Source organism: Pholis gunnellus (assembly GCF_910591455.1).
Source record: "Pholis gunnellus genome assembly, chromosome: 6".
NCBI classification, from domain to species: Eukaryota; Metazoa; Chordata; class Actinopteri; order Perciformes; family Pholidae; genus Pholis; species Pholis gunnellus.
Window position 1 is genome coordinate 26,350,075 of NC_136532.1, and position 26,471 is coordinate 26,376,545.

Below are 26,471 nucleotides of genomic sequence, written 5' to 3' on the forward strand. Positions count from 1 at the left end.
AAGTGAGGAAACTGTAAATATCAGTTCTCTGTTATCTCTACAGCTCACTGATCACACAAAGCAGAGACGTACAGTGAAGCCACGAGGGTCTCGTCGCGTTTACCTTCTTGTCTTTCTCCGAGCCGTCGGTGAGGAGGATGCCTCTCTGCATGTGGCGGTACAAAACCTTCTGTATGGCAGACATGTCGCACTTTACCACGTACTCCACCTGTGGGGAGTGACAATAAAGACGACGCGTCAGTGAAAGAGCCTCTCCGGGGCCGGAGGCTGTTAGAGCCGAGCACACTTCTTTCTTGACACCATGAATAATAGAACAACAGTTAGAATGAGAGGACATGAAATAACGATCGATTGTAGAGCTTCTTAACGTCGGCTGTCGGTGGTGCTGAAGAGGAACACACTTTCAAGTAACTTGCGTATGTTAATTGTCTTCAAGCTGAGCTATATATTTAAAATATATACATCACAAAAAGATGCGAGTGAACCATCCAAAGAAAGGTTTTGTACCTGGAATTGTTCGGTATTCGTGTCACTGTTTAAGAAAGTAAACCTTGATATGTTTATGTTCATTTGTGTGTGCGTGAGTTTAGTATTATTTTCTAATTTAAACGTCAAAAGACAAAAAACCCCTCAGTGTTCATGATACCTGTACAGCCTTAAAGGGGACACGTCGTGCTCACTTTCTGCTTCATATTTTGGGTTTCTTCTACAACATGTTTACATGCTTTAATGTTCAAAAACACATTTTTTTTCTCACGCGGTCTTTCTGAATATACCGGTTTCTGTCTGAAACGCTCTGTTTTAGCGCCTGTCTCTTTAACAGGCTGTGTGCATTTCTACATGGATTGAGGGTTTTGAGACTTTCACAGTATTTATCTTGCACCTAGACCTGCTTTACAATGAAAAAAAGATGTGTAAATCTCAAGTTTCCACAATGTGGGACCTTTAAAACTGAAACTGAACTGTTTTTGGCTCCCGGAGCTTCTCAAGATGCTCTCAGCCTCCTACGAGAGGATGGGAGTCTCTCATTAATCGATCATCCTCTTCTGTTTAGATGCTTTTGGGAAACTCAGATGGATTTTCGATCATCTTATCCTTAAGATGCTTCTGGGAATCAGCGACGGCCACAGTGTGGAGCTCTGCATCACCGTGATGGGACGACCCACTTACCATAAATGCTTTTATTGCAGTCAATTCGCTGCCTCGTTAAATAAATGTACACCAGGGCCACAGAGAATATTGGTGTATTGGCACATTATTTGTCAGGCTTCAAGTTGCTCGCTCCAGCAGTTACGAGGCTGCGGCCTATAATAACTGATGAAGTAGTAAATTAGGGTTAATTTCAAGGGTGTCGAAGACTGTGCGACCAAGGTTTCATTTAAAAGCGTGAACAGCCTCTAAATAAGAAGGAAAAAGGTTGTACGTGACGATGAGATAAGAGCCCTGCCCTCTGCAGAAGTTATTAACAATTCAACGGGAATTAAAGAAACGTTTTATATATATATATATTTGCCAATATTTACTTGGAACATACTAATTTAATGACAACAGATGAGCCAAACAGTGTGGTGCTATAGTGTAGTGAGACGCAGCAAATATAACCGTGCGACATCAAAATCAAGGTCGACGTCTCACCTTCTCTGGCAGCTGAGACTCCACCTCCTTCTTCAGTCTGCGCAGCAGGAAGGGGCGGAGCACCTTATGCAAACGCCGGATAATCAGGATGGTCTCCTCCTCATTTAGGTCGACCTAAACAAGTCAGAGAGCATGTGTGAGAGCGTTGCGTTGTGCATGCTGGGCAGCAGGAAGAAGCACCGCAGCAGCTCTCTCTGTGACCGGATGATGCGTCCTTAAAAAACTGCAGCACAAGCTGATACAACAACAACAACAACAACAACTACAACAACACACACACACAGACAGACAGGATACGTTACACATGCACAGTTCAGGTGACTGAGTCTAAATCCTCCAGCTTGCCAGAGAGTGGATTTTTTCGGAGGGGTATGGAGCTTTTGTTAAAATTAAATTAACAAAAAGGTACCCTGTGAAGAATGTGTCCACTGGTAGCGATACAGGAAAGAGTGAATGTTTTTTCATTCAAGACTGCTGCACTAGTAACCACCCACTTCTCCTAAAAAGTAGCCGACAAGTTGATTCATTGCAGGAGACATATCCTATTTTTTCACACAATAAAAATGATGAATTCTCGTCTCAAATACAACCGATAAAAAAAGTTAACGACTGTGAGCTGGAGAAACTTTTATAACTTTGATGAAACCACGATTAGGCTACAATGCTGCCCGGTATCTGTGGTTTTACGAGTCATTTTTAAAACTCAGCTTTGGAAATGTTTCCCGAGGCTGAAGTGCATTGAACGTGTTTGTAAAAGTTTGTTGATATTGCAGCGGATTAACAGGTTTTCCGTTATTGTGTAGGCAGTGTGTTGCCACTGCTCTGCGTGGATGTCCGTGGTGCGGCGAGCTGCGTGGAGGTGCTCAACAATTTAAATGAGATGAAATTCAGCCCAAGCTGTGCTGACCTTTGTGAGGGCAGCTAATTGCTGGGGGACCTCTGCTTGTACACAAAGATGGACGTAAAATAAAAACAATGCAGAAAAACTTCTATTATTAAGTTTTATGAACTTCGTTTCAACACGATTGGTGCTCAGCTCTGCGCCTTACAAAGTTCAAACACTTAAAAACAAGTGATGAATAAATATTAGTTTCTTGTTTGTACTGTTCTTTGCAGAGTTAGAGGCGACCCTGAAACCAGCAGGTTTAAAGCTTAAGAGCTGATAGAAAACAAGAGCAAAATCGGGTTGCTAGGTTTCCTCAGCCTCGGGCAGGATGACATTTGAAGGTGGACGGAGCGAAGAGGACAGAACAAAAGACAAGAGTTTCACATCGAAGCACCTCTTAATCCCTAGGAAGGACCTGACCTTTGCACGTTTCCTGAGTGTTAATTGTGTGTACAAAATAAACCTTTCTTATGCCTTTAAACTCTCAAACTTTATACTAAACTTTACATCACGCTCGCTTCCTTTTCAGTAGAGATGTCTACTGCGGAGGAGAGAAAAGTCGTCGGGGACGGGGACGGGGACGGATCTGAAGAAAGCTTTTATCAGCTTTTATAAGATATACGATATTTTAGAGAAGTTTTAGTTTAGCGTCTCAAAAACATTCAAAACGTTATATGGAGACTTTACGCTCTCTCTCTGGGAGTTTCTAGAAGGTCAGAAGACATGTTTTAAAAACTGCAGGCTTCTTATGGGATGGAAAAATTTTTAGATTTGTAACTGAGACGCACACAATAGATTTGGTCTTCTCTGCTATTACATCAAATTAAACAACCTTCGGGGATAAAGTCATGGGTTAAATCTTTTGAAAAAAACCAGTTCACCGTCTGGCCCGTGTAGCCTCGGATGTTGTGATTCGGCTCCTGAAGATAAACGGCACACATACAAAATAGAATGAAGAGCATTGGATCTCTTGCGTGACCCACGTCCAACCTTAACATTTTTTGTTATCATTTCACCAAAGTTAAAAGGCAGACTTGAGAATCCTCCCTCGTACGTACCCTCTCTCCCGTCATGGCGAACGGGGCGTTGAACCACTGCTCGAAGGTGCTGCAGCTCTTGAAGATGGTGGGCAGCAGGAAGTTGAGCAGCGCCCACAGCTCGGGCAGCTTGTTCTGCAGCGGCGTGCCGGTGAGGAGGAGGCGGCGCGGAGCCACGTAGTGGGTGTTCAACACCTGGGTCAGCTTACAGTGGTGGTTCTTCATGCGGTGGCCCTCGTCCACGATCATGTACTTCCAACGGATCTGTGTGTGTGGAGGGAGACTTATTGGACAACAACACAAACATGCCTTCATTTGCATTCAGAATATTTTTGAGCGACTGCAGAGAAGAAAAGTTTGACTTCCTACTCTGACTCCCCTCAGGGCACATAGCACTACTGCATACAGATGAGAAGTGTATTCCCTCTCTTATTTCCTACGCTCATCATCATTGTTTGAGAGGAAAGTTCTTAGTGATGCGAACAAATCAACACGTACACCTTCTTCTTAATATCTTAATAAAAGAAAAAACATTCTGCTCGCTCTGAGAGACGTACTGTGACTGTGAAATGCGAAACAAAACGAAACACTTGAGACCAACTTGTGACGGGATCAAATCAACCGCGACGCCAAATCTTAAGGCACAAAAGGGGATTAAAGTGTCGGTTTGCGATGCTATTGTGGTGACAAAATCTGTCCATACAGAGAGATGGAAATACAACATATAGTACCACAAGGTGTCATGTCTGGGAGAAGAACTATAGTTGTGTATAGGGCTACACATCCGTGGGCTACAAAAGAAGAGCTGAAATGAACCAATGAAAAGCTCCCACCGGTGGAGAGTCTGACAAACTGCTAAATGTCTACGTGCGACTTAAAGCCAGCTCCTTGAAGTGTTTCCCATCTGAAGCAAAAACATATTTGAGTGATCTCTTTTCATTACACTTTCCAGCCTGCATCAGAATTAGTATGCGTGTACCGGCACACAAACACTCACTACACTGAGACCGAGATAAATGATTTCCCCGATCCGGTGCGGATGTTAAAAGTAGTCTGACTGTGTGTGTACAAACACACACTTTGTGCAGTCAGTAATAAAGCTTACAGCCTTGAAACTATGACATATATATACATAGCACTATTATTAAGTTCAATGTCTGTATTAGACATTGAACTGATAGTTGCAGACCTCTTAACATTTTGTTAAAACAGCAACGAAAACGCTACGTTAATCGCAAATTAAACAGGACACTGACGTGCGGATGATCAAAGACCTCCTTTGACTAAAAAATAAAAAAATAAATGAGGCTCTATTTTTTTGCTACCGGCGCATCACGCCCCCCCGTGTTGCAGCTGATTTAACTTTCCAGTCACATACGAGCAACCCAGAGAACGCGGCATTGTAAAAGAGCACAACAAACAGCAGACTTCTTTCTATTCGTGAAGATGCTCTGAAGCTCGTTGAGTTCCTTTATTACGAGCAGGATCGACTGCAGCGCACCGGGCTCGGGTCGATAAATCAATGGCGGCTCACACAGAGCGCTGCTGCCGTACTTTAAACTGGAGCAAAGAAGAGAGCTCTGGTGTCAAGTTAACCAATGAGTGTCTAATGATACAAAACTGTTAATCAACTTCAGCTCATTAGAACGTCATAATGCTGCTGTACGGGGCTCACACAAAGACTTATGATGAAGCTTCTCCTGCAGTTTTAGCCCCAAATAAACTTTTAAGATAAGAGATTTATCGAGTTTAAGCACCAGCTACAACTTGTTATTACTGCCTCCTTGACTTCTGCAGTAAAGCTGAAGTGACTTTCAAACTCTTTCTGGCTCTTGCGTGGTGAAAACTTAGGCATTTCAGATCCAATATCCCGTTATCGTATCAGATATCATCTTATTTACGCTACACATGAACAACAACGACACCTGCCTGATCCCGACATCTTGTCAGATCAGTACTGCAACCTGTGGTTAAACGTTCTCGTGTACCATCATTTTTATCTAACGATGCTACGTTGTGAACAACAAATGCGTGTTGAAAAGCTCAGTGCTGCTTGGTTAAATAAAGGAGCTAAATGAGTGACCTTCCGGAGGCAATTTTCGGTTCTGAAAAGTAGAGCCAAAGATAAAGTGTCTTAAAGCTGCATTCTCTCTAGTGTCCACCAGGGGGCGACTCCTCTGGTTGTATAGAAGTCTATGAGAAAATGACTCTACTTCTCTCTTGATTTATTACCTCAGTAAACATTGTAAACATGAGTTTATGGTCTCAATCTCTAGTTTCAAGTCTTCTTCAATACAGCATGATGTTCATTTAGTACATGATGGTCCATTTAGAGTCAAACAGACCATAAAGCAGGGGATGCTTTAGGGCGGGGCTTACTGTGATTGACAGGTCGCTACCGGTACCAGAGCCGTACACTGCGTCTCTACGTCACTCCTCACTCCAAATATGGTCACTTACATTCACTGGTTGCAAAAAACCAAGATGGCGACGGCCAAAAAGCCGAACTAGAGGCTTCATAATCGCAGTCCACAAACCAATGGAAGACGTCACCACGACTATGACCACATATACAGTTTATGGTTATATTATGATATACATATACTGTATATATATGGGTATTAGATTGTTAAAGTACTGGTATCGGAGTCTGTATCAGGAAGGAACAAATGGTATTGGAATATCTCTACATTTAACGACTGATTAGTAAAGTTTTAGAGGAAACTTTCTAAATAAAAAAGGAAGTTGTCTGTAAAATATATGGGACACTGTGTATATATGTGTGTGTGAAGTGTACAAAACGGCAGTTGGGTGCATGCCCGAGGAGTGGATTCTGCAAAGACGACAAAGCTCTGATCTCCTTCACCTTAGCCAGGATGTGCTTGTCCTTGATGATGTACTCGTAGGTGGTCAGCAAGACGTTGAACTTCCCGCTGCGGAGTTGAGGCACGAGCCCACGGCGCAACACGGGGGTGCCCTACCATGGGGGAGACACGAAAAAAAAAAAAAAAACTTTCTGTCGTAAGTCGGTCAAAAGCAAACATGGGGGGGAAAAAATTACCAAAAAACAACAACATAAAACAAGATTCTTACCTTGTAAGCAATTTTGACCACAGAGGGCGACCACTTGTCAAGTTCATAGACCCAGTTAGACAAAGTCCTAGAAGAAAAACATTCATGTAAGAAAGTGGTCTGAATTTAGAACAGTTCTAGACCAGCTGAGCTGAGCCAGAACCTGTGAAAGAAGTCATATAAAGCCAGAAGTTGAACCGGAACTCCGGTTTGCTGTATTCTGCTGCATTTTAACCGTCAACCTCGCTCGGGAGCTCAACAGTCTCTGCCTCTCTGCGACTCATTAGCTTAAATTTCCCAGCACACAACTGTGCGTTTAAAGCTTTCCTCCAAATGAGCTCACTCTGCATGTTCAAGAGCACATTTGACATTGAAAGTCGAGCCTCTGCTGTGCTCAGTTTGACTATAAAAAGGAAGAACACCCGTTGTTCACTCTAATCCTTTAACGCCTGCAGTGATAAACTACCACGAAAAAATAAATAAATACTAATTAGGTGAAATGTGAAATTGGGTTGTTCACCTGCACAAGAAGAGTGGAGAGGGTTGTGTTTGAAGGGATTAAAAGTCGGAAAATAGTGAGGAGAAACCACGCATTATGACATATAAATGTATTATTAAAAAGCTTCCAATATGTTCCTCTCACCGCTTTAAAACAACCAAAAGAAGATGGAGAATAATGACACGGAAGGATTGCTGTTGAGACCATTTTGAGCTGATTTAATGTGGGCTTATTTTTTGCAATTTATTTCAGCTGGAAGGTTTTTCTACTTCCATACCGGCCCGAATAGAAGATGAGATTTTAACAAAGTGTATTCACAGCATCAGATATTCTCTTATATGAGTTCTAATGTAACAAAGTCTCCTTTGTCTCAACCGGCACTAAAAGGGATAAGGAAGCAACGTTCAATCTGCTGTTTTAGAGAGAGAGAGAGAGAGAGAGAAACTCTGACTCATCACTCCCCGCAGGCAGACGAGTGTTCACACCCGACATTTCATTTGAGCAAACACTCCCGACTCCCCTGTTCTCCATTACAGCTCTATCTGGTGATTTAGACTGATAGTGTCGGTGTATTTCAATCTCAAATTATTTTCAGACCACAATTTCTAAAACGGTGTGTATATATATATATATATATATATATGTGTATTTCAGGGTTTCATAGCACTGCAGGATAAGAGCCGTGATGGATGCAAAGCTGAGGAGTACTGACGAGAGAGGGACAATGATGAGGAAGGGCCCGTTGATCCTCTTGTGCTCCATCAGGTAGGTGATGAGGGCGATGGTTTGGATGGTTTTGCCGAGGCCCATTTCATCAGCCAGGATGCCGTTTAGGTTGTTGTTGTACAAAGACACCATCCACTCCAGCCCCTGGACCTAAATAACACAAGAGAGACGAAGGCGTGCCAAAAAAAATAACATGTCACTTTGCTTCTTCCTCCAGCACATAAGAGACAAGAACACTATAGAGATCAAAACCAGGGAGCGCTTTGGGAAGTGTTTGAGGAAATGATCGCTTTGGGAAGTGACTGCATGTCTAATTGGACGTCAAAGAGGCTAAATGTTGTGTGGCAAAACTATAGCTTGTTGAAAAGGGCAGGCATGACAATCTGAATACTAAATGGGAACTAAGCTAATAAGCACAATTAGTAACCAGAACATACATGTTGCACGTCACGTCCTGCTCGTTCTTCATAAATGTAATGTCTGTGACTACAGACTGATGATTGTTTGTATTATGTTAAGATTACTTTCTGGATTCATCGTCAGAAAATAATAGAAAATGTTTGACTGACATTTTCCAAAGCCAAAGGAGACGTCTTCAACGAGTCTGTTTATTTGATATTTAATCTACCATCAAATCCCCACAGCTAAAGAAGCTAAACCCGGAGAGTATTTGGCCTTTCTCTTTGAAAAAATCACGTTAGAAATGATCAAAATATGAAAAAACTGGTCAGTCAACTCATTGATTAATCGAGTAATCGTTTCAGCTCTCATAGAAAATGATCAAAAAGTGGATTTTTAAATGTTTTTCTTCCGTAGAAACTGACGATGAAATCATAATTTTATCGCATAAACATAGTAATGATAACCTAATAATGCTGTTTGGCTTAACTTCAGACTAAATCAAATACATAAAAAGGTCTGTCCTGAGTTATTTATTAGTTTAGGACTCTGGGAAAGTGGAAAGACTTTAAAATCCCCAAAACTACTGGATCTCTGAGCTCTCTCACACACACCACACACATTTGAGTGATTCTCCGGGATCTTCCTTTGATAACTAATGTAATATGTTTTCACTTCCATCCACTGAGGTTCCACCGTGTCTGTATCTAAAGGAGCTGATTTAATGCCCTTCATAGTTTGAAATGTACTTTGATCTCATTGCAACTTTGGCATTTTATATCCCAAGTGGTGGCAAAAATATACCAACTATACCAACTGTGTTACCGACTGCGTAGCTCGGCTGTGGAAAAACAATCAGCAAAACAGTGTGGACAAAACAGTGTGGACAAAACAGTGTGGACAAAACAGTGTGGACAAAACAGTGTGGGCAAAACAGTGTGGGCAGAAGGGAGAAGGGCACGAAGGGCAGAAAAGGAGAACCAACCAATCACCAACTGCATGTTAGTTAACGAAATGCCCGACGACAGAGTTAATTGCACAGAATAAGGCCGGTAGAGAGTATAATTGACAAGAAATAAGTGAAAATTGTCCGACATAAATGTGAAACTTCTGTAAATTAATTCAGGTTTGTTCCGGAGTTCGCTGTTGGCAAAGCAAACAATTGATCCAATTATTGTACAGCTCCAGTTTCCCCCAAGGAGCTGCCACAATATCTCATTTACAGCCCAGCACACCATAAATCAGAGGAGTGCCAGGACTGCAACCTGACGGCGAGAAAAGAAACGTTAGCAGCATCCAATTACCGGTTCCGTATCTCCTGTAACACACCATCCTTCACTGCCCCCCCCCCTCGCTACAGTAGAGACGGGATTAAAGTAGAGAAAGAAAATCTTCTCTCGCGATCAGGTCATTTAAAACCTCCGGGATCTATCACGGTATAGCATCCATTCTGTGAATGAAAGTACTGAAGATCCTCTCATTAGAGAAGGTTCAGTTAGCTCGTTATTATCATTTATGTGCGTCACGATACCTCACTGTATGATTTCATCACGATTAATAATTCATTCTACGGCCGGCCCCAGATTAAAGCGTCACTCTGTGAAACAGCGTTGTTACAAACAGACGCCTGTTTTTAAGTGAGACAAAGGATCTGGAACTAGTTTGATGAGAACAATTCACCGCCTCAAGCTTCTGAAAGACTACAAGACATTTAAACGTGTCACCAGTGGCTCTGAAAGACAATCGAGAAAGATTACGATTTTAAAACAATACTTCAGGTTCAGGTTCAAAGTGAAATCTAATCAGAAAGCCTGCATTTAGTCATTTACTCATGAATAAAACTCACGTTATCCGTCTTAACTCGTTGAACTGAATAAACTTTAAAAACACAGATTTAGTCTCCCGTCATGTAGGTTTTGACTCTCTTAATGTATTCATGTGCATGTGAGTAAATGTTAACTTGTGATTTAATCCGTAACTAAATCAACAGTTAGCTGCAGCGCCGTGAGGGAGCATTAGATGTCGTCACACATAGAAGGGTTTGTAATCTGCTGCCACTTGAAGCCTATAAGAAGTAAGAGATTCTCACTTAACTCATATTCATATATCTTGACTTCGGGCTGGACGTTATGGACTAAAATATACATCACGGTATAATTTAAAGAACGGACGGTAACGCTACATATCACGGTGGATTAAGTCTTCCTAAAATGTGAATGGAAATGTTTCTGAAGTCCTGGTTTAGCTTCATTTGAACCATCCTGAAGTCAATGTAAACCTTCAAGAATTCTAACTACTGTCTTTGTACTTTGTTATTATCGTCTATTGTAGTCAAAACAGGAAATACATGATTGTATTCTCATTTAATTCTCATTCTCATTTTTACAGAGTAGAGCTTGAACGCACCATGAAATGCAACCTCCGCTAACTTTGGCTGTTTTATTTTATACGTTTATATTTTCTTTTGAGTGTGTAGCGTGAAGAGGTTCCAAATAAAATGAACCTTGAAGATTTGAGACGACAAGGCTCCAACGTTGTTGTTTTCATATTGAGTGAAATAATAAGTTCAAATAAAAGGTAATTAACATTGTTTGAACCGCTGTTCAAAAGTGAGCAGTAAAAAGATGAAAAAAAGGCCGTTACAAAAGTGCATAAAGTGAGAGGGAATGTGTGTGTGTGTGTGTGTGTGTGTGTGTGTGTGTGTGTGTGTGTGTGTGTGTGTGTGTGTGTGTGTGTACCTGGTAATGTTTGAGAGAGCCGTTGATCAGCAGAGTCGACTGCTTCTCCACTCTCTCAATGACCGCGTGGGCCACGCCGTAGTACGACTGGGTGCTGGTCTGTCCAGTGGGAACAATGTACTCGTCATCCACATCCTGCTTGGCTGACCTGAATGTATGCGTGTGTGTGTGGCGTAAAAAGAAGAAGAAGAAGAGACATTTTAATAAACCACTCTCAGCCCGACTGAACTGTGCGTTGTTAGAGTTGATTGATCGCTTCAAGGCGTAGTGCGGTCTGACGCCGGGGGGCTCAGCTGGAGTTCAGCCACAGCTCCTCGCTTAGAGTACAAAGCCTAACAGAGCTTTATTTATTCATGATTTATTCTGTTCCTTCTTTAATCTCGGTTAGAGCGGGTCACTCGGACAAAAGGCTCCCGCTTGGAAAAATCCGAAGGAGATTCTTTTATTTTGTTTCAAGGTTAAAAAACATGTTTTTAACTTTGGATGTTTATCACAAGAATATCACAAAAACTAATCCAACAAAGAACACTAAACTTCCAGTAAGCTAAGACTCGGGCCTTAAACTAGCGGGAGGTAAATACATAAAATACATTACTCGATAATGTGCTTGGCAGCCTCCACGAAGACTTCCACTCCGTTGGGATCGATTATCTTCTGGTCCTCCGGTTCTGCCTTGGCCCCCTCCTCTTCCTCCTTAGAGGGCCACAGTTGATAACACATGAATGAGATAAAAGCAGCAGCACAGACACACCAGAGAAGTGGCTCTGCATTGCCAATGTGCATACAGCTACAGCCCCCTGCTGGAGTGTGTTGGGTCTTTGGTGAGGCTGATCTAAAAACCCTCCTTCAGAGGGAGTTCATTAAGGACTACGTCACTGACCTCGTCCTCGAACTCGGAGCCGCTCTCCTCGCTGTCCGACCGCGGGGCGACTTCGTACCTGGTTTGTAAAAGGAGGGAAACAGGAAGTACAGTTACAACAACTCTTCTCCGTCAAGTCACACATAAAAATAATGAACACCTTCAGCAGCAATTAAAAAGCAGCGGCTCCCAAAATTACTTTATTTAGGATGCTGAATCCTCAATCCACCTTAAGAGGCTGGACCTCCTTTAAAAGCACAATGCCTCGTGATTCTGACCTTTTTAAAAAGGTCACAGTACGCCCGCAAACACAACTGACCCTTCAATAAGCCCCGCCCCCCCAGCTGCCACTCCGCCAAGCTGTCAGAGCTGCTTTACCGTGAAGATCACGCTGTCACTAACTGCACTCTCTGAACAGATATCATCTAACATCTGGAAAACAAACAACAAAAAGACTTCAGAGAGAAGCGTGCAGAAGGGTCTACGATATGTTTTTAAAGATGTCAAACTGGCAAAAGGTTAAAAAGATAAAAATAGAAGCTAAAGTCTACAGATCACAGTGTGAAAGTGAACACATCACCTATCTATCACCGTCCAACCTCTCCGGGTAACGAGTATCACGGTTACACAACGTTTAACCACGACTAGCTCCAAATCCACTAAACCAGCCTGACAATGAGGAAAATCTAGAGCGAATAGCTGTCGGACGCTGGTCAGAGCTGGTCGATTGCTACGCTACGATTGGCCAGTCTGTGTTCAAGGGGCGGGACTTAGCCAAGGGTCAATTAGTTACTCAAAAAAAGAAAATAGAAGTGAAATATAAATAAGCTTCTGGTCGCTGCTATGTGCGAACAGCGCAAGTGAAACAACAAAAAAAGTGCCACCTGCTAAAACTCATGATATCAACTTATAAATACTTTCCAAACTACACAAACAGCATGAGAGGTTGACTATGTTTGGATGTTTCTAAGCCCTCCTCCTCCTCCTCCTCCTCCTCACCCGGGGTTCATCTCCAGCCAGGCCTCCAGCTGGCTGGATTTGGGAGCGTCCGTCCCCTGCAGGACTTTCCCCGTCTCCGTCTGAATCACTTTGACGGGCAGCTCACTCATTTGGCTGCTCTCGTCAATGGGCTGCACGACAAACAAACAAAAAGGAGAAAACGTGTCGATAGATAAAACTGAACTCGTGTCGGAGCACAAATGTTAATGTTTTTAGCGTTTTAAATAACAGAATTCTTGTATTTTCTCTCAGGCTGCGGCATTGTTTGTTAAAATCTTATCATTTTATCTTGACACGAGAACAATGAGCTACAGTATCTGAATTAATTCTTACATCAGTAGCTCCTCATGTTGCTGCTGTTAATGCTACGTAATATTTAATGCTTTGTAATATTGCCCGACTCTAGTGGATATAAAGCCCACCTCGCCTGACTATGACATCAATATGACACTAGAACTAAACTATCTGGACAATAATTAGTATTTCTGTCTGTGTTCCAATTCAGATCAACATGACTTGAAGTTCTGTTCTTGCTTCACTGGTTCATTATTTAAATGGTACTCGGAGGGATATCAAACCCATCATCTTCATTAAAATCCAGCATTTGAGACTTCAACAGCACCCTTCAGAGGTAAACAACTTTGACGGATGTCTCTTCCAAAATTGGGCATTAATCGTTTCCATTTCTTCACAAAGGAGGGAGAACACAATTAAGAGCTGAGGGAAGCTGTGAGGATTCACACTTCAGAATTCAAATTCTCCGTCTTTTGCATTATTTATTATGTGAGAGGTGCTTTGGTTGCAGTGTCATCGAGGGTAGAATCTGCCTCTGAATGGATATTCACAGTGTGATCTGACTGTCTGCCAGAGCAGCTGAGGTGAAGTGCAGGTTTGGTTTCATAACACAGCAGAGCATGAATATCATAACAAGATTTGAATGATAGTTAAATATCCTCAAATAAACAAAAGGACAATATTAAAGCCTGATATTCGATCTGTAGAACAGGTAGGAATATGAAATACCCTTCAAACCTGCAATAACAAGTTGTAAGACAACAGTGAAACGGTCACTTTTTAAGTTGATATGGTGAACTTATCAGCATACAGAAGCTTCTTTACACAACCAGCAGTAACAGCATCATCATTCACTAGGAGTCGTTTTTGTGTAAGTACAATATTCTCTCTAGCTCTGTGTTTTTGGGTCTAAACTAACTCCTGAGGGAACATATCCGTCTCTTTAGCTGCTAAACGCTCCACGACGTTCACCGGCTAGTCTCTAAATGCGTCCGTCTGCGAGTGAACAGTGGGGATTTACAGCTTTTTCCACTGAAAACACCAAAACAAAAACACCTATAAAAGCCGTGAGAAAACAGTAATGTCTGGACAGCTAAACAATAAAACAACAAAAAAGGAATAAAAAACCAACTGGAAGCTCTGAGACTCACCTCTCCATCAGGTCCAATGGCGCTGGTGCCTTCTCCATCTCCATCCACCTTCTAGACATCAAACACATGAACACATTCAGCTGACGTATCGTCACACATCTTATTCTGTAACAGCAGGGTGTGTTTAAAGCACAGGTAACAGCAGCATTATGTCATTCCTCAATAATGGCGGATCTATAATGGCATAGTTTCCTCCAATACGCCGCTAAAGAGCAAGGAGGAGCTCTCCATCAGGACCATCACGGGTCATGTGGGGTACTTTGTTGTGTTTTTTTAGGGGGTCATCACCACACATACAGTCTATGGGTGACACACAGGATGTGGTTACACACAGAGCCTCTTCAAACGGCTAACGTCAGCGTCAGGGACCTCAGACCGGGGTGTCGCGCACGTGTTCGTTCCGGTCAAAGACGACACCGGCGGAGTTCTCCGATTCGCTCCGCCTCTCCGACAGACGGTGTGAAATTACGTATCGAGTAGCGCCGTGTCTCCGAGCTCGAGACCATTTTCAATGCTTGAGGAGGTAATGCGATCCTTGACAATAAGGTTTGAAATAAACTAAATAACGAACCATGAGATTAGGGGGATTACAGGCGATAATTCATCTCACAGTTAAATCCGCGGCCGGTGCTCGGAGGGGGGAAGATTGGATTTGCTTTATGTAACGACAGACAAAACTGAAAGAGAACAAGAGCAGCGCCGAGCTGTTTTCACCCTGAAAGACGTTTACTGCTTCGGTCAAGCTCCTGTGAAATTGAAACTATTTTAAAGGTTTTACGTTGAGAGCCACACACACAGTAAAGAAGCCAGAAAGTGTTGGTTTCGCTCCTTTCATGTTCATGTTTTTGACAGAAGATAGTAAAAGCCGTGGAGCTACATCCTGTGAATAATCACCACCTGAACCATTTCTCGTCCTACCTTCTTTTTCTTCTTCTTCTTCTTCTTGTCCTTGGCAGCTTGTGCAGCTTTGTGTTCGTACACCAGGGTGGTGAGGTTGGCCACGTATTCGTCCGTCTGCTGCAGCAAGTAGGCCAGACGCTTGTCTTTCTTCTGGTCGATCAGTTTTCGGTAGCCTTCCTCATCCTCAGCCTGAGAGAGAGAGGGGGGGGGGGGGGGGGGGGGGTGACAGGAAGTTCAAGGTGGGATGGGAATCGATGGAGCCTTATTAAATACATCAGTTATCAGCAAGACACTTGTTAACATTAAATACTGTTTCCTAGTCACTGTCATGAACGAACGGTCTCTACTTACTACGCTGGCAGCGGCCTCGGATCATTAGCTCTGACTGTGAGTCCTGAACGCCGTCTACCGCCTGCACTCGTATTTATCAGGTCAAATTCATAGGAAAACGGGTATAAAGCTGCAACAATTAAGCGATTTCTCGCCAACTATTTTATCGATTTAAAAGTTTAAGTAAGAAAAAAAAATAAAACTTTGATTCTAGATTGTTAAATGTGAATATTTTCTGGTTTTCCTTCTCTTTTCTCCTCTGTGACAGTAAACTGAATATCTTTGAGTTGTGAACAACACAAGACATTTGAGGACGTCATCTTGGGATTTGGGAAACACTGATTGATACTTTTCATCATTTTCTGAAATTCTAAAGAACAAACAACTGATCGATTCACTGAGAAAATAATTGACAGATTAATCGCCCTTGAAAATAATTGTGAGTTGCATTCCTACAAAGATATTGATTGTAGTTACTGTGTATAAAGTGATGTATACTAACTTCAGACGATGAAAAGATGTGCTGAGTTGGTACTAGGAGAGAGACTGGTACGTAAATCATTCAGTGTTACAGATTCAACTTTTTAAATCAGTTAGAAGAAAGAAAAAACGTCCAGTCCAAGAGCAAGAGCTGCATATTTATACTACTGTACTAAAGTCTCTCATTAGCTTAAAATACTTGTATTCAGAATAAACAGGACTGTTTGGAAATGAAGTAAAGAAAAAATGTATGTGAATAGTTGCATTCAAGAAAGATTAATGATGGATTATATTAACATTTAGATGTAGAATTCTGGAGGTGCCAAATATGAAAGCTCACTACAGATCAGACACTCATCAGTCACATCTACGCAATACAGCAACTATGAGCTATGACTAATAAACAGAAGAGGCAAAAACTGTGAAAATAAAACAACAAATACTTAGTCCAGTGACTTTTACTCAAATCAAACCATGTCACTAACCTTTGTGACTTCATGGCCAACTACTAGAATGTAATTTATTATTATAACTAATAAATAAAGAGAGGCAACTATTCACTGAGCTCAGCCAAACAGTGACGCTCATGTCACAAGGAAGGCTTACAAGCCAGCAGGACAGCTCATGTGGCTTATAGGTACCAGTTAGATGGACCGGTCCGTTTGTTGGGACCGATGAAGATGCTTTTGTGCCGTACTGTGGAACTGTGATTTATTCATACAGTATTTATCAGAGTATGCTCTCTGTGAGTGTGAGATGTTTGCTCCCGAGAGGAGTGATGCAGTTAATATTTCGCCGGTCCTTACCATGAGCCTCCTCATCCTCTCCTTCTCGATTCTCTCCGTCTCCTTCTTCTGCTCCCGCTCCGTGTTGGTGTGCCAGGTGGCGATCGCTCGGGTGAGCTTCTGCATTTTACCGGACATCGAGCGGTGATACTCTTTGAAGTCTTTAGCGTGCTGGAGGATGCTGTTGAGATATTCCTAAAAACAAAAACAAGTCACAGAACTCGTTGAAGCCTAAATGTCTATTTTGACCACGTGGTAGAATTACCGCCTTGTCGTAATGTTTTTCCTCTTCCTCATCTGGACTTTTTGCCGACCCAGCTCTTCTTCTCTGAACTCACCTGGTGTTTCTGCCTGCGCTTCTTCTCCTGCTCCAGCTTCTGCTGCTTCTCCAGCTTCTCGGTCATGCGAGCCTCCCTCAGCGTCTGCCGCTTGCTGCGTCTGTACGCCTTCGAGTTGAGCGCCGTCTCCAGGGTCGTGTCTCGCCTCATGCACGCCACCACGTCCTGTCTCAGCTGGAGAAACGCGCGGATTAGTTAAATCCATACCGTCGAAAACCGTGCACGTTAAAAGGAAATTTAAATAATACATCAAACTGCAGCTTATGAGACACCTTTACATTCTGCGAAGTCCAATTAACTCGGAAGTTATTTTATTAAAAACTTTGTGGCATTGTGGTGAACTTCATAAGAAGATATTACAAATGTGAAGGTGCCGTGAGGCAAAAACTAAATTAGATTAAACTGTAATTAAATTACTATTTTACATGAAGTTATTTTGTAATATTTATTACACACAACTGAAGTTGGAGAGACCAACGGCAACGAAAACACCTTTTTAAGATTCCTTTTAACCCTCTAACCATTTCATTGCCTAATTGTCTATTCCTGTGATGCATGTTTTTTAATATTTCTCTCTATTTGATATCCTTTGAAAAGTTTCTTTGACTTTCTGGAAAAGCGCCTCCTAAATAAAATGTGTTATGATTATTATTTAACTAATCTGTGTAGATAGCACTAGAATGCAAATCTGAGTAAATTGCATTTTTGTACAGAAAAGATTTGTCTCTCATCTGTTTTGGCTGCTGATGAACTTAAATTCTTTCTAACAGTGAGGTATTCTGGGTAAATCAACACTCTGTGCTGTAACATTGAAGATGAAACGAAGCCCTCGCTGTGTACCTGCCGCTGGAAGTTGAGCAGACGCAGCGCCTTGAGCTCCACCGTGGCTTTGGTCCTCAGGTCAGGGGGCAGCGAGCCCGGCAAACTCTCCAGCTCCTGGATTCGATGTGCAATCCGAGCCTGCAGCCTGAGGAGCATTAACGACGGCGGTAAATCAAACTGTAAAACAACCGCTCTGGAAGGACTGCAGCGTCTCAAACCTCCGCTGGACGGACGGCAGACCTGCCTCGTCCCTCCAGGACGCAGCGGGAAGGTTAACACACGTGTGCAACGCCGTCAAACACAACAGCCTTTAAAAGAGATTAATGAAAGAGTTCTGTACGGAGATAAGTGAGCCGGACTTTGTGACTACAAAGTGGAGAGAGACATTTTGATTCAGAGAGAGGTAAAGTGTCTATAGGACATAGATTGTCCACTTGAAAGCAGTGACAAGTTGATTTTCCAACTGTAAAAAGTTTATGTTAAAAAGAAAAAGATTGTGCCAATACATCGTTGCCACATTATTTAAATAACTGATTTATATATTATAAATAAATCTGCGACATCCTGTTGATATGCGAGCCACACTAAACCTTATTGAGTTAAAAGTTCAGTATATTTATATAAAAGCAGTATTTTCCTCCTACAGAGGATACATAACCGGTTCATACTGGCTCTTTATAGTCTGCTCATCAACCGAGTCGCATATTCTGCTGAAGTTACACTTCACGTAGAACTTCAACTCTTCGGAGGGTTGACCATGACAGGGAGAGGACATATTTTGTACGACTAGAACAACAAAGCCTTGGCCTGTCCTTGTGTCTCCGTGTGGGAATCTACAGCAGGTACGTTTCCCTCATTACAATTCAATCCAACACTCGCTCATATGTCTCGTCGTCAAAAGCGGCTCAGGGAAGCACAGAATCCATACAGAGGAACTAAGGAGTGCGTATTTTGTAGTACTCTCATGTAGCTTCACCTCATACACGCCTGAGGGCGACACTGGATATAAGTTATTAGCTCGGACTTTATTGTTTGGATTACTCAACTCTCAGGGAGCCTCAGATGTTTATCAATAAACAATAAGCTACTCTTGTATTCCAACAGTTCCACAGTAGGTGCTTCATGTTCAGACGGCCTAATTGGCCCGAGAGGTCGGCTGTCTGAGCGCTTCTTGACTACTGCAGCTCATCAAAGGTGACGTGAAGAAGAGATCATCGACACAAGAGGCTTAAAGCTGCATGAAGGAGCCTCAGAGCGATTAAGACCTGTGAGCCTGCCTCGTATCTCCGTCTGCCGTCTCTTGTTTTCAGAAAATGATTCAGCCTGTGGGCTAATATTACAGAGATACCAGTGAGTTGTGTTGTTTATGCGCACAAGCTTTACCAACGAACACGAGGGGCTCCGACACATTATTAAAAGTTCACAGGTGAGACTTGTTCTTCTCTCTGGATCTGACTGGACAGACGTCGTAACATTTCTGAATTAACAGAATTTAAAAGTTATACGTTCATTTGTTGCTTCAGTCTTATTTTGAAAATCTTTAAAATGATGCTCGCTAATGAGCGTCAAAGAAAAGTTGGACGCTGAAGTTTTCAAACTACATCAGTTTAATATGCTGATTCTGAATAAAATGAAAGAACAACACACACGTGTGAACTTTGAAGTGATTTTTTGACACCAACACAATGTGTTGAAATCAGGAGCCAAGAAAAAGACTTCGTAATTTACAAAGATTTAAAATGAGTGCTGTAAATGCTGTGGTTAATTTAGAAACACAATCAAATAATTACATGATAAAGATGAAATGAATTGATTAAATGGAACTTAAAGTAGCTGTTCATGGCACATGAACAGTCCTGTGTGACGACCCCAGAGTAAAATGACTATATGATGAACACATAAGTACCTGTACTCTCTCTCCTGCAGGATCCCCACGGGGTCCAGGCCCTGGGGCTTCTGGATTGGCGTGATGCGGTTCTGTTTCTGCAGCTGGAGCATGGGGGACACCTGCTGCCCGGGAGGCTGGGGGGTCACCGAGCCGCCTGGCATCGGGGGCCCGGCCGGCAGGGCCGAGGCCTGAGGAGGAGCGGGGGAGGGGCGTCCGCTGGGTACCGGGGTGAGGTGCTTCTGAGCGATGGCTTGAGTTTCACCAACCGGACCTGGAGACCAAAGACTTAGTCTGTCAGCGGGGTCACGTCACAGTCGGGCAGGTTTATACTTCATGAAAATCACCAAATAATCATAAGTAGTTATTTTGACACCAATGTTTTATGGATTTATCAACTGTTTTAGTGACGTTTTTCTTTAATAGCAACTACTTTAACCAGCCGGGTTCAGTGAAACAACAACGTTTCTCTGTCAGACACCTACATGTAACGTTACAGGACTTTCCCCTCCCAGACTCTCACTCTCTCTCTTCCCTCCGAGGTTAACCTTAATCTAGACGTAGATCTCTTTCTTTGGTTCTTTCCCTCACCTGGGACCAATTTGCCGTGAGAGTACCTTCCAGCAGCAGTTGCTCTTCGTAAAAACTGTTTTTATTCTGATTTAAATTGGCCTCAGTGGGAGATGAGATTTTGTATCTTTCGTATTGTATCGATTTGTTTTTGACTATTATTTCAGATATTACTTCTGTTAAAAACAGAAAATATATCTTCCTTAAATCACCAGAGAGAGAATGTCCAACCCTAACTTTCACGTCTTAATCATTAAGACATGATCCGTTCGTTAAAGTTCCCATGAAACGGTGAGCAGTGTTAATTGATTTTGTCTATTTACGGGTTTCCTGTTAACACAGTTAGAATATTATTTGACTTGTTCTGAATATTAACTGCTGTTAACAGAAGCCAAAGTTGCTGAACGTGCTTTTCATTACTTTAAACTTTAAACATGCGTATGTGTATAGGTCCCACTTGTGTGTGTGAGATGCAGAGACCTGGAAAAGCCTGTTTTGCTGCCAGTGTGTGTGTGTGTGTGTGTGTGTGTGTGTGTGTGTGTGTGTGTGTGTACACTGTGATGGTTTATTCAGAGAGCTACAGGCAACTGGGACGGTTCTCAATGAATGCAATATTTAAGAGGTGGATCAATGCTTCAAGTTTAATGACAGCTATGATCTTTCCACCTGAGAGCCCTCGGCATGAAGTCTCATGTTTAAAAGAAATATTTATAAAAAGAAATAAAGAAAAACATACTTCAAAAGCTTGGAAGTCAAAGAAAACAAACTTTAAAAATCAATGACAAAGAAAACCTTTTCATAATTCATCCTACTGGTAATTATCTCCACAACATTTAGTCATCAGAATATTTTGCCCAACTTTAAACAGAACGAACGGTATTCTTTGCTCTCTGGAGCCCAGTTGGGATTTGAGGCATATTCATCAACAGCACCGCGCTTCTCACTCTTTGCTGGCTTTGAGAGAAAACCAGAAATAAACATATTCAAACAGTTTCCCTCTTTGCAGCAGAAACAAAAAGCGCTGCGCTGTCACGCTGTATTTTCAATCAACCCTGGATTGCATCACCTCTCCACACACCATCCCCGACGGCTTCAAAAAGGATTCACCTTCACCTCCTTTCAAAGAGAATCTGATGTAAGACTACACATCAAACAGAGTCTCATACCTTTCACTCCGACATCAGATTATCAATGTGTGGAGTGAACAGCTGGATTATGAATCAAAAAGGTAAAGCAGCTCGGTGTGGCTTCGGGCGACACACTTTGCTCTTCACTTATTCAGGACGTACTTACCGTCAGACCACGGCTTGGCTCCTGCGCTCTGATTGTGTCCTTGCATGGTTGGGGTGGGGCAGGGACTTGACTGGGGACCACCCAAAGGTGCCATTGGCATACCTTCCAACACAATAACAATTCATATTTTAAGAACTTCACACATAACGTGAGCCGGTGATGGGACGGTAGCTACAGTTTGAGAAACGTGATTTTTTGGTTTTCTTGTTTGTTTCTTGTAGAAAATGCTTCACATCAACAGTTTCATGCTTCTCACGTTGTTTTTCTCTGTTCAGGTTTCGGACTGTTGGTCGGACAAAACCAGTTATTTAAATATGTAAACTTGGACTTTAAGAAATTATGATGGGCCTCTTATACATTTTTTGACCATTTATAGACTTAGCATTTATTCAATTAAGTGTTGTAATACCAGCAGATTAATCTATGATGAAAATAATTTGTATTTGTTGCTGCTGCGAGCTCGTCTTACTGCGTAGATATGTAATAGTTAGAATGTATGAATACATACATAAATGTCATATATATATATTTCTTTCAGATGGAAAAAGGTAAGGAGAGACATGGGTGCTCATATGTAAAAAAAATAATTAAAAAAATCCACAATTAAAAGCTGTTACTCATTCATTCATTATTTCAGAATAAAAGCCTTGTGTTGACAAATGAAGGGATTCTGTCTAAAGAAAGACACTCGAGGGCTTTTATCTTTAACCAGCAGCCGGATGTCTTTAGTTAATAACAGTTAAACTATGAACCATTTTTAATGTCTTTGACATGTTCTACAGATATAGACATTGAAACTGAAGTAATGTTGCTGGTACGATGTCAATAAACGTTCAACAGATTACTTCCTCTGTCTATCTTTGCAGTGAATCAGCCGCGCTGCTCACTCAGGCCGTGAGTCCCGGCCGTAAATAGTCTTTAATTGATGCTCCGTATACACAACAATCTCAATATCCAGTACCTTTGCACATGACCATTTTTAAGCCCCTCTTCCCAAAAAAAACCAAAATATTTAGCGATTACCTGACTCTGACACCTTTAAGATCATTTGCCACAAAAAGCCTCCAAAGAAACGTGCAATAATAAATCTAAACTGACTTTTTTGGGGGGATTTATGGAGTTTTGTGCGTCAGACAAGCACTGCATTAACAAGCACTTATATAATGTTAAATATGTAATCATACTATACGACGAGATAAGCTGCATACTTTCCATCATATTAATGGTTTACTGCACTTATTGGCCGATAAGATTTCTTAATAATGCCGAGAGCAAACAGACGTTCATAAAAATGAGTTCGAAATCACAAATATGTTGACACCATAATTGTGATTCATACCATGAAAAGCATCTCTGACACCAGAAAATCACTTGGATTTGATAAACTTGAATGCATCGACATCTCAGTGTGCGAGCTGACACACTGTTCATGGCACATTACACGTGTGGAAGCTCTCGGGTCAAACTCTCGGCCCCACTGAGATATGAACCATCCTCGTTTTGAGGACGCCTGGCTCACATTTCATGGAGGACACAGAGCTCATATTAAAGTGTCGTGTGTGTTCAGATTTAGTTGCATTACTTCACAACGTCACACAACAAAACCAGTTTGTATCTGTGTCTTCTTACCTGGAGGCCTGTTGTAAGGGCTACCACTAGGTGCCTGCTGCTGCTGTTGCTGCTGTTGCATTGTGGGTAGACTCCTCTTGCCCTGAACAGCCAGCTGGAGGTTATCAGGCAGCGGTTGCCCACGGCCAAGGATCTTGTAGGCCAGGATCTGAGCTCTGAGCTGCTGCAGCTGGACCGGACTGAAGGCAGAAGGTCCCCGCCCCTGCTGGCTCATGTTGGGCCCGGCTGACTGGGGATCCATGGGCATCATGGGGCCCGACTGGGAGGGAGGCATGTGGGGCGGTGTGGGCACCCCACCTCCTGACATGGGACTAGAAGCATGCTCATGGACACCCATGGGGGATGGATGGGGGGATATGTATCCTACAGTGGAGGCGAGGAGAGATTTTTTTTTTTAAATGATTTTAACAGAACCAAAATTCACATTAGTGGCCTTAAAGCGGTAGGTCCCAACCTGGTAAATACATCTACGCTGTTGACAGATTATTAACAAGACAGAAAAACAACAAATTCATTTTTCTCTGACACAAAATGAGTTGAGAAACGTTTTAATACTTTCCTCCAATCTCTAGCAGTCTTTTTCTTGTTAACGCATTTGTTATTTTTAACAGTATGAGGAATAATCCCAATTTGGTTGTTATAATCTGGAGGTATATGATTGTTTAAGGTGGACACAGGTCAAAGAGAAACCACTGCCTTAAAGTACTGATTTCTGATGCTCCTGAGAAAAAGAAAGCTGCCTCAATACAAACTTCAATTAATAAAACAATCATATTTCATTTTGCCTGCTTAGAAAGCTTAAGTAATAGGATACCTTGGCTGTGCTGGTCCATCGGACTCTGAGGAGGCCCCATACCACTATGCAGAGACCTCATCCCCACACCTTTCATGTGGCCAAAGTGCATCGCATCCGCCATGGTCTTCTCGTTCATCCCCTCCATGGTCTGAAAGTAGAAGAAGATTAAGATTCAGTCATTGTATACGACGCATTTTCACCCCAGCCTGTAATCTCTAAAGCAACTTGAATTGAAATGACTCGTACTACCGCTTGCAAAGAGCGAAACGACATGTTTCTTTCTATTCATTACAGGTCACATCTTTGACAAAAGTCGATCAGAAGGCCAAAGAGGTTTATTAACAACCGGCTATGTATATTTCTAAAGTGCAACATGTCGAGACACTCAAGAGAAGACGAGAAAACACACAAGCAGAGACACACTGATGCTTGTAGGTTTCCACTTTGGACTTTTCTGTTTTCTTTGTCTTTCTTTTGTTTAGGTGACAATGACAAGTATAGTGCAACCAATCATTAAAACTAAACAGTAAGAACTAAGCCTGTTGAAGACGTCACAGAGTTATAATATAACTAGAACATTGTCCTTGAGCAAGAGCAAGGTTGGAAATGAACACCAGTCAAATGCTGTAAAGAAATACAAGTGGCAGCTGGATTTGCATGTTGATTGTACATTTTAAACAATGAGCAGGCTTAAAGAGAACCTTAACAGCACACTGTACCTTGTGCATAGGATACATGCCATCCTGAGAGTATTCACTCTGTCCCTGCATGCCATGAGGTGCGTTGGGTGTTCCAGGTCCAGGACTGGGTCCCATCATACTGTGAACGGAGCCCGGTGAGGGGTCCGGCCCAGGGCTAGGGCCCAGGATGGGCCCCGGGGATAGACCGGCCCCCGGAGAAGGGCCAGGATGTGACATTCCGCCGGATGTGTCTGAAGGGGTGGACATCTACTGGACTGCTGGGAGCATACCAGACAGCTTCAGAGGGGGGGATTTCAAAGTCATGAAAACAATAAAAGGTCAATTACCACCATTACATTATTATGTCTTAAACTGTTGTATAAACTGTTTGAGTTGCATTTCATGTATGAAATAAAGTTTATTCAGAGACTTAACATTGGATAACATCAATGTATTACCCAGCCATCATCATTGAGTAGCTGTATATGATAAAAAAAAAATACAAAAGAAAGTATAACATAAAGTATTAATTTAATTAAGTGGTGTTAATAGATTATTTATAGCTTGTAGAATAGGCATTTTATTTTGTTATAGATTGCTACTGACGATGATGGAGATGAGTTTGCCTTTTCTAAAGAATATAAAGCAAATGGCACCTTTGATCTAAAAAGATAGAGTTCTGCTTTAAGCACAGGCATAAATCAGAATGAATAACAATAACCTGTTTACTCTGTTTTGTAATATGTATTGTTGGTCTACCTTGCAGAGTCCCTTCATTATCTGAATTAATAAACACTTTGATAAATAACATGCATTTCTCTCCCTTCTCTACTGCCAATAAAGGCCCAAATCCCCAAAGAATATGTAAATCAAAGCCAATGCAATATTTCGGCAGAGTGTGACTTGACACGATTACAAAACAAAAAACACGTCCAGGCCTCATTGTCATACAGGTAAAGGCCTGAGTAACAACAGCAGCATGAGCCATTACATTAAACATACTGCGTGCTTTAGAGACAAAGAGAGCCATATTGAGTATGTGAACTGCAAGCCTGGTAACGTAAACAAACACCTGTCTCACTGCACATCTGTCCATCCACTGTCTCTTTGTTACACTACACACTACTGTCTATGACTTCCTGCAGTCAGACCTCAGAGCCATCGCTACTGCAGATATAATATGTTCACCTACAGATTATATTTGTTTAATCATAAGCATAACACAATGACTCACGTGTGCTATCGTACAGTGAGGTAGTCGGTAACGTAATTACGAGTAACAATCAATGCTATCACCTCATTCTCGAGCAAAAAAAGGCATTATTTACAGCGTTAAAACAGATGTGTAAATAAATATGATCAGCATTAACGTTAACAGTAAAATACAGAATAAATAGCACGGTACAGGTGGTATAAATAGGTTAACGTGCATCGTTGCTTTCTGACAATTTCCGTACAGTTACAGTAACGTTAGCTTTGTGTATTTATATTAACTCTGAATGGATCATGGCTTCCTCAAAAACACTGGTGGCCATCACGGATATACAAGGCAAACAAATCATAATGTTTCGACAAAATGTAAGCTCCTGACACGACTGTAGCGAATTTTGAAGAGATCAAAATCGACTTTAATATTAAATTTAGAAGCACACGAGGACGCCTAAGGTC

At 42.0% G+C, this 26,471-nt stretch overlaps 1 protein-coding gene across 3 annotated transcripts in view; it reads right to left on the reverse strand.

Moving 5' to 3' along the window:
• The window catches only part of smarca2 (SWI/SNF related BAF chromatin remodeling complex subunit ATPase 2), a 43,805-nt gene that overhangs the window by 17,015 nt on the left and 319 nt on the right, over positions 1-26,471 (reverse strand). Inside the window, exons 2-21 of one of the 3 annotated variants that reach the window (XM_079161101.1) lie at positions 24,843-25,100; positions 24,142-24,271; positions 23,328-23,690; positions 21,699-21,800; positions 19,857-20,109; positions 17,969-18,095; positions 17,129-17,302; positions 16,812-16,985; positions 15,214-15,384; positions 14,296-14,346; positions 12,851-12,981; positions 11,873-11,930; positions 11,588-11,685; positions 10,993-11,140; positions 7,842-8,005; positions 6,652-6,718; positions 6,425-6,535; positions 3,580-3,822; positions 1,636-1,749; positions 104-208 (exon numbers count right to left, since the gene is read on the reverse strand). In XM_079161101.1, coding sequence (XP_079017227.1) covers positions 104-208; positions 1,636-1,749; positions 3,580-3,822; positions 6,425-6,535; positions 6,652-6,718; positions 7,842-8,005; positions 10,993-11,140; positions 11,588-11,685; positions 11,873-11,930; positions 12,851-12,981; positions 14,296-14,346; positions 15,214-15,384; positions 16,812-16,985; positions 17,129-17,302; positions 17,969-18,095; positions 19,857-20,109; positions 21,699-21,800; positions 23,328-23,690; positions 24,142-24,271; positions 24,843-25,070 — 3,012 coding nt within the window. In that variant the 5' untranslated portion in view covers positions 25,071-25,100. The remainder of the gene's footprint in view (positions 1-103; positions 209-1,635; positions 1,750-3,579; positions 3,823-6,424; positions 6,536-6,651; positions 6,719-7,841; positions 8,006-10,992; positions 11,141-11,587; positions 11,686-11,872; positions 11,931-12,850; positions 12,982-14,295; positions 14,347-15,213; positions 15,385-16,811; positions 16,986-17,128; positions 17,303-17,968; positions 18,096-19,856; positions 20,110-21,698; positions 21,801-23,327; positions 23,691-24,141; positions 24,272-24,842; positions 25,101-26,471) is intronic. The other 2 variants (XM_079161102.1, XM_079161103.1) reach the window with 2 other exon arrangements.